The sequence below is a fragment of the Trachinotus anak genome, unplaced genomic scaffold, assembly GCF_046630095.1.
Source record: "Trachinotus anak isolate AG129_WGS33_773 ecotype Australia unplaced genomic scaffold, CSIRO_AGI_Tana_v1 ptg000015l, whole genome shotgun sequence".
NCBI classification, from domain to species: Eukaryota; Metazoa; Chordata; class Actinopteri; order Carangiformes; family Carangidae; genus Trachinotus; species Trachinotus anak.
In genome coordinates, this window is record NW_027273866.1 from 11,155,001 (window position 1) to 11,162,899 (window position 7,899).

Below are 7,899 nucleotides of genomic sequence, written 5' to 3' on the forward strand. Positions count from 1 at the left end.
GAAACACTTGATTCAATGCCATTTCCAGGGCAGATTAAAAGAAAAAACCTGCTCTACCACATGTACTCTGCCTGCCATGGCTGAGAGTGAGTCTGAAAACCAACCTCTCCTCTCCTCACTGCAGCAGTCTGCTATTGGCCCGGTGGATGCTGACAGCACTGATGTTTCTCTGTGGTGGAGGGGGGGGGGGCTGCCTCACTCTATAAAAGGCTGGGATCTGCAGCATCACTGAGCTGGTGCAGTGCAAAAACGCTCGCTCATCCTCACCGATGGTGTGCAGAACAAGGGGGACATAAAAAAAAAACCTTCTGAACCTAAAAACATCCATATCCTTTTCTTAAACAAACAAAAAAATCCACAACAAAAAATTCATCATGAGCTACGATTCCTACCTCTCCTACCGCCGCCCTTGGGACAGCTACAGAGGCTCCCGAACCACCACCAAATCCTCCATGTCCTCCACTTTGTACTCCTCTCGAGCGCCTCCGTCCGGGAAGAGGATCGTGAGGCTGGCCTCCTCTTCCCTGCCAGATGGGTCAGAGAGGATGAACCTGGCTCAGGCCAGCTCGCTCAACACAGAGCTGCTGGGCGTGCGTTCCCAGGAGAGGGAGCAGCTTGTGGACCTGAATGACCGCTTTGCCACTTACATCGAGAAGGTGAGGCACCTGGAGCTGCAGAACAGGGCCCTGCTGGCCGAGCTGGAGGCGCTGAGGAGGCGGCAGAATGACCCGTCCCGTCTTCAGGCTCTCTATGAGGGGGAGGCGCGGAGTTTGAGGGCCATGATAGACTCGGAGAACGGGGAGAAGATGCGGATGGAGGCAGAGAGGGACTACCTGCGTGACGTGTATGAGCAGATGAAGGAGCGCTATGAGGAGGAGGCGAGGCAGCGTATGGAAGCAGAGGAGGCCCTGCAGAGGGCCAAAGAGGAGGCGAACAGGGTCGTGCTCACCAACTGTGACACCGAGGCCACCGTGGTCTCTCTCTGTGAGGAGATGGTGTTCCTGAAGAAAGTCTTTGCAGAGGAGCAAGCAGAGCTGCAGGCCCAACTACAGATGGCTAACATCAGCGTGGACGTGGAAGTGTCCCGGCCCGACCTCTCCACCGCCCTGCGAGACATCCGGGCGCAGTACGAGCGGCTGGCGAACAAGAACATGCAGGCCGCCGAGGACTGGTACAAGAGCAAGTTTGCGAGCGTGGCGGAGATGGCCAGCAAAAACAACGAGGCCGTGCACGCCATCCGGGAGGAGACCATGGAGTACCGGAGACTGCTTCAGACCCGCTCCTCGGAGATCGAGGCTCTCCGGAACGTCATCGACTCCCTAAATAAGCAGCTGGAGGACCTGGAGGAGACGCAGGCCAAAGAGGTGGCAAAGTACCAGGTGAACAGGGACATTTGGATGCTGCTCTGCATTATATTCAACTAACTCAGAGAAAAAGGGGCAGGAAAGACAGAAAGATGTAGAGCTGGTGTGTAGTATAAACGAGGCTGGAGACAGAGATCAGATGAACTGATCTTAATCGTTTCCACTAGAATATAGGGAAACACTCCACATATAGAGAGTAATGGCACTGACAGAGGGTCTTTTTGCTACAAAACATGTAAATATATTCTCTGCAGTGGCTACACCCTCCCCACACTGTAGCTCTCAGCAGAAAATGATTGCAGTCTCAGCAGAGATTAAAACCTGCAGTTTTACTCTCAACACTCATTTACCAGTTTCTGACGAATTTCCAATCATTCTGAAGCAAATCTCTTCAAAGAAAAAAATAACGTAAAATACTTATAGATGACCTGGAGTTTTATAATCTTGTGTGTAGCATAAGTATCTGTTAAACTTGACACTGTGTGGATGTTTTTTTTTTTTTTTGCATTCACAGATGAGGATAAGTGAGCTGGAGCGGGACATCACTGAAGCCAAACAGGAGATGGCGCGCTACCTGAGGGAGTATCAAGACCTTCTCAATGTGAAGATGGCCCTTGACATTGAAATAGCTGCGTACAGGTAAGACATGGGCTTTGGCTGCTGATTTCCACCAATGCAAAACCTTAATTACATTGAGAGTATTTAGTTTTTAGTTTCATCTTGATGTTGACTTTCTCTGGGCAAATGTGTTATATATATAAATGAACAGTAGGCTCAAGGAACATGTGTTTTCTCCTCCTTTTCAGGAAACTCCTGGAGGGGGAAGAGATTCGCCTGGCTTACCCTTCCCTTCCCGCCCTAAATTAAAACCTAAATGCCACCAGCCTGGCATAAACCTGAATTCTTCATACCCCTTCTTTCCTGCCCTGACCTGAACTTCGACCTTCCCCCTCCCTCCCTCATTTCTTTTACGTTCTTCCCTTTGTCATATTTTGCCCCAAATGCTCCTTTCTTTACCGCCCCTGCCCCCTCCTCCAAAAAAAAAAAAAGCAAACCGCGAACCAAAGCTCATACTTCTCAAGACAGATGCGCCCTTGTGCTAAACAAGAGGTCCACCAGAAGTCCCCCTTCTTCTACACACGTTCTGACACCACACATCAAGATGACGGCAAACTGTAAAATGCAGAGTGGCTGCACTGCATTAGTTACGTAGCTATGTCGGACAGCAGTATTGTTTTGGCTGAGTTCTCTCTCTGTCACACATGTTAAGATCCAAGCAGCAGAGTTCACCATTCGACCCCCGTGACCCCTCACTGTGCAAACATTTGACCAATTGTTTGTGAAGGAGGGCAAAAATCTGTTTTATCTCTTGATGCTTGGACTTTATCTGTATTTGAACTGATGCAAGAAACCTGCAGCGTTATTGACCGGGAACTCTACCAATCAATTATGCTTTGTCCTGCACCCCTGGTTCTGTAGTCGTAGTCAATGAACCAGTAACCTTAACAATTTCTTTTATCTCTACCTATTTTTGTCCTTTTTAGTTATTCTTCCTCTGCATTTACATCTGCACAAATAATGTAAGCTTTGGTTAATTTGAAAATCAGTGTCAGTTTGGGTCTTCCTATTTGGCTGGCTATTTAAATTTCTAATTTGATAATAAAACTGTGTCTTTTCTTGCGTAGCCGTCTGGATGTGTAAATGCTTTGGAAGACTAATTGTTACTGGTTTCTCCTTGTAATCATGCAGTGCGTCTCTCAGCCTATCTGCATTAGATTATTTTTTTCTTTTTGTTCTATAAGTTCCTTTAAAGCTAAACAATGAAACTAGAAGATAACCGCAGGAACTCCTTGTTGTTTGTTTGCTGACCTTAGACCTGATCGTGCTTTACATGTGCGAAACTAATACAAAGCCTGCACCATTATGCTTGGTGTACCTGTGACAGTCGGCAACAAGCTGAATAAACATATAACTGACCTGCAACCTGGTTCGCATGTTGAGTTTTCATTTGACACATTCAGGATATTTAGTACAAATTACAGCATTATTCATGTAACAGGAAAAAACACACTTGCTGCACACAAAACATCATTTAAGTGTCAATTCTCCACTATACAACATAATTATTTGGCAATGTACTGTTTAGTTTTAAGACAAGACACAGACATCAACTGCAGCCTCATTCTAGTCTGGATGTATAAATATTAACTGTGTGTTCAGTGGGCAAGTTATATAAAAATATGTTTTATAAAAGTAAAACAGGCCAACACAGGTATATTTTTAGACTGATGGTCACACAGTGTGGTTAATCAGTTATGTATTTTCATGAGAGCATTGTGAACTTTGCTCTAAAGACAGACATGGTGAATTTTCAATACATTTTAAGTGCAGTGTAATTATGAGGCTCCCTTAATATCACATTTTATTATTGAATCAACAGTGCATCAGAGGTATCTTTAAGTAATAAATGTGTGACTGAAATATAGGAAGTATTATCATCATTACTAATTGTGAAACTCAGAGGAAAATTACATATAAGATTGTTGATAACAGTGAAAATCGTCATGTTTGATTTTTGATCTGTAATAAAAATAAAAATAGCAAAGGAGACATTTTTTTCATTCAGACCCCACCTTACTTACAGCTCTCAATGTCACAGGAACAACACGCAGCAGCACTGCACCATTTCCCATCATCCCATGTTCCTGGCAAGCTGGCTATAGCTGTAATATGGTGGCGAGTTGCCTCAGCAGGATCATCAGTCACCACCAGGCAGACGCCAGGCATCCCACTGAACCCTGAAGAAATACACAGAACATGCAGTTTTCAAAAATTAGCACATTGTGAGTGCAAAGCAGTAGCGTAGCCTATATAATGTGAAACGTGGAGTGAAAGTGAATGGCTTTTTATCTACTTGTGCTTTAGTTAGACAGATAGATAGGTAGATGGGTGGATAGATCTTCTATCTTTTAAAGTTACAGCCTTTATAGCCAATTGATCTGTCCAACAAAGTGCTAGTCAAATATATTGTAAAATAAGGGATATTTTAATGGTCGGTAATGAACAGCTAAAAAAAAAAAACAAACTGAAGTGTACATGTGGGAACCTGACGACTGTTTAAAGACACTTTGTAATATTGTGAGTTTCTCCTTTTGTTAAAATACATCACACACAAACTGAGGCTAGGGCTAAGACATTACAGCACACAGGCTATGCTAACTTTTGACAGTTGAACAGTTATTAAACTAACTTACCAACCTTGCTTCCACAATATAGTTAGTCAGACTAGTGTAGAAAAGTCTTAGACTATTAAAATTATCTTTTTCATATATTAATGAGGAGCTGACGGCTACAAAAAACGCCTTTTATAACCTACAGATGGCGGTAGCTTCTGAGCAACGGCGCCCTTTGCTAATTACTTCCTGCGGTCAGAGGACAACAAAATGGCCGCCGCTTTACGCCGATAACATTTCTGTCTCAATGTTACAACGTTTTATTCAACCGAGTGCGTCTTATTTAACCGTTTCGCTTTAAGTTTCTGCACCTGTTGCCGCATTTAGACGCCGTCATGTTCCAGGTTATCGGCGGCAGGAGCGTCCAGGCGGCCCGGCTCCTCGCACCGAGGAGCGCCGTGCTCGTCGAGGCCGTCCGCGGCCGAAAGTCCCGCAACGACCCGGTGGCCAAGTCCAAAGAGGGGCGGGTGAAAGTGCCTCCTCCCGTGGATCCGGTGGAGATGGTGGTGCTCAAGGAGAGATACACGGAGTACCAGCTGATCATGAGGGCGCTCCGGTACGTGAAAAGCACTGCAAGTTTTAAAGAAGTGATGAATTAAACGTGTTTAATTTAACTTTCCCCCCTTTGTCTGTTGCTTTGTGTTTTGGGATAGATTATTGGTTAATTATGCTGCTAGGAGTTTCTGTTATATCAGCTGGGAAGTACTTAGAAACATGTGATACTAAAGTCACTATATTCAAATATATGATAAATAATTTTAGGCTTTATTGTTTGCTTTCTATTATCCTTTAAACAGTGCAGCTGTAAAAAGATCATGAATTTTAATAAAACGGTATAAAAAAGTCTTAAATTTGATGGACACTGCAGAAGCCCTGCTGACTTCCTGCTCATTAAAAAAACATTAAAGATTATAAGTAATATATATATATATATATATATATATATATATATATATATATACATATCAAGTTTTAAGTTAAAAACATAATAGATTCCTATAGAAAGAAATGCATCATGTTTAATTGCAAAAGTTATGTTAGGTTTAACAAGTGTCTGATGATTTTACACGTTTTATTTTTCACATCTGTTGACATTTTGCGTTAATGCTCAGTGTGGATGACATGACTGAGCAGAGCTGGCCTCTTTTCTCTCTGTTTGTCAGTCTGGAGTTTAAGGAGGAGGTGCTGCGAAAGAAGTACGAGGAGGAGACGGGCACCCAGGCGGAGGAGAGGGCGAGGCAGGAGGCCGAGGAGCATCGCGCCCTCATGGCCTGGAACAACCAGGAGAACCTCCGCCTGCTCAGAATCAGGTGAGGAGAAATCAAAGTTCAAAGGTGATGAAGAAAACAGACCTCATTTAAAAATACAGACGGAGGAGTGAGCGCATTTTGCTCTGCAATTCTGCTCTTGGTTTTGTGTCTCATTATTCATCTATTTCGTATCAGGAGTCAGGAGTGCGGATTATTCAGCTTCTCTTCTGTATCTTTCAGAATGCAGAGGATCCAGAAGGAGGAGGAAGAAGCTGAGCGCAAGAAGTTGGAAGCTGTTGTCAAGCGTGAACAAGAACAAGAAGAATTCGTCAAAGAAAAAGAGAGGGAAATTCTACAGTTGCAGGTACAGTATCTTTCTTTTTGCCTTTTTTCTTTTCTCTTATATTGTAAACTGCAGGGGAAATTGTATGTGAAAAAACTTATTCTTCTACAAGCCTTGGCATCTGCATCATATAAAGATAAAAAGATGGGAAAAAAGACTCTTAAATACTGATCTCAGGCTCGCATTAACTCTGGATTTCCACCATCTTCCAGGAGGAAGCAAAGAACTTCATCACCTTGGAGAACTTGGATCAGCGTATTGAAGAAGCTCTGGACAATCCAAAGAATTACAACTTCGCCATCGACAAAGAAGGCAGAGTTGTGAAACAGACAGTGCTGCAGTGAAACGGCAGACCAGCCTGTGTGTGTCTGTCCCAGGAGGAAAACAAACACTCACGCCTGGTTTGTCTAAATGGGATTTTCAGTCCGATCCACCCTGGAGGTGAATTTTCTTCAGACAGGAACACTGAAAAAGATTCAGGGTGTGAAGGCTGTCGTACCTGTGAACTGAGAAGTATTTAAGAATCATTCATCAGCTCAGGCATCATGTCATCAGAAGTGTGCGAGCTTGAATGAGACCATATTTCCAACTTGACCTGGACACTTTCTGTTATGTGATGAGCAGTTTAACCGTGCTGCCTTTACTTTCATGTCCGCTTTGTGTTCTTATTATTTGAGTGATGCACAGACACCACCACATGTTCTTTTGATCATTACTGTCTGCTCATGATATGTAATGTATATAAAGCAAATTCATGTTTATTGGAGTTTTCCACTAAATCTTTTTGAACAGTGTAGGACGAAAACGTAATTTCATCAAGATTTAGACTTAATTTTCTGGACTTATTCAGCCTCTAAAACTTTAACATCTACATAGCGTCAAACTGTGAGAAGCCGCAGCAAGAGAAGACATTTTCCACAATATCCTAGATGTGTTCTCAAACATTTCACATTAGAAAATGATAAAATAAAACTTAAGTAACTACAGAATATTAGATTACCACCTGACCAAAGTGGGAAACGTCCCGTTCAACCTCAGACGAAGGCTCCACGTTCACCATGACTCAGATGGTTTGTAGTTGGATTAACTGCAGCTAAAGCACAGTATTAACTGTTAAAGGCCCTTTGTAGAGAGGAAGGAGGTCTATCAAAATCTAGTTTTAAGGCTTTAAATATCCAAGGATGTTGTGGTCACATGTTCCTGAACAAATTTGCCTTTAACCAAATTATGACACAGTGATTGACTCGCAGCAAATCTGGGGTAAGTAGTTCCAGCTCAGGCGTTTGGACAGGCTTTTAAAGATGCAGGAAAAATATAATGACGTGGACATGTCATGTCTGCTGTGTGTAATGTGATTTATGGGCTTTAAGGTGACAGAACAATGCACAGAAAGTGGGGAATGAGGGGTCAATAGGGCCTTTTAATGGGTTTCCAGAATATCTATATGTAGAAGTAATGGTTTAATGTATAATTTCCTGCCTGAGAAAATTACAGCAAGGATTGGGAAACTTAAAACTGACATTTTTTAATACAATGTTCAAAGAGTTCTTCTTAGGAAAAGGTTTTCCACATCACAATCACCCTCTTTAGTTTAAGCAGCTGCCCCCCAGGCGGCGCCGTGTGTGTCTCTCCGTGTTGTGTTCACTGTCAGACAGGTGATGATGGTGATCAGAGGTGAAGACCGCAAGAAAAACTCAGGCAACCTGCAG

At 43.1% G+C, this 7,899-nt stretch overlaps 2 protein-coding genes across 5 annotated transcripts in view; one reads left to right on the forward strand and one right to left on the reverse strand.

Moving 5' to 3' along the window:
- alms1 (ALMS1 centrosome and basal body associated protein) overlaps positions 1-5,048 on the reverse strand; it is a 64,282-nt gene extending 59,234 nt beyond the window's left edge. The window contains exons 1-2 of one of the 4 annotated variants that reach the window (XM_071498332.1): positions 4,909-5,048; positions 4,007-4,162 (exon numbers count right to left, since the gene is read on the reverse strand). The gene's annotated coding sequence lies outside the window, so the exon portion shown is untranslated. Of the gene's footprint in view, positions 1-3,997; positions 4,163-4,618 lie in introns of all 4 variants that reach the window. The other 3 variants (XM_071498334.1, XM_071498335.1, XM_071498333.1) reach the window with 3 other exon arrangements.
- neff2 (neuronal intermediate filament family member 2) lies at positions 215-6,951 on the forward strand. The gene is made up of 7 exons (XM_071498935.1): positions 215-1,379; positions 1,879-2,003; positions 2,171-2,219; positions 4,888-5,153; positions 5,761-5,907; positions 6,088-6,211; positions 6,403-6,951. The coding sequence occupies exons 1-7, from the start codon at positions 375-377 to the stop codon at positions 6,532-6,534; spliced, it is 1,848 nt and encodes a 615-aa protein (XP_071355036.1). The 5' UTR covers positions 215-374; the 3' UTR covers positions 6,535-6,951.
- Positions 6,952-7,899: the final 948 nt, after the last annotated feature.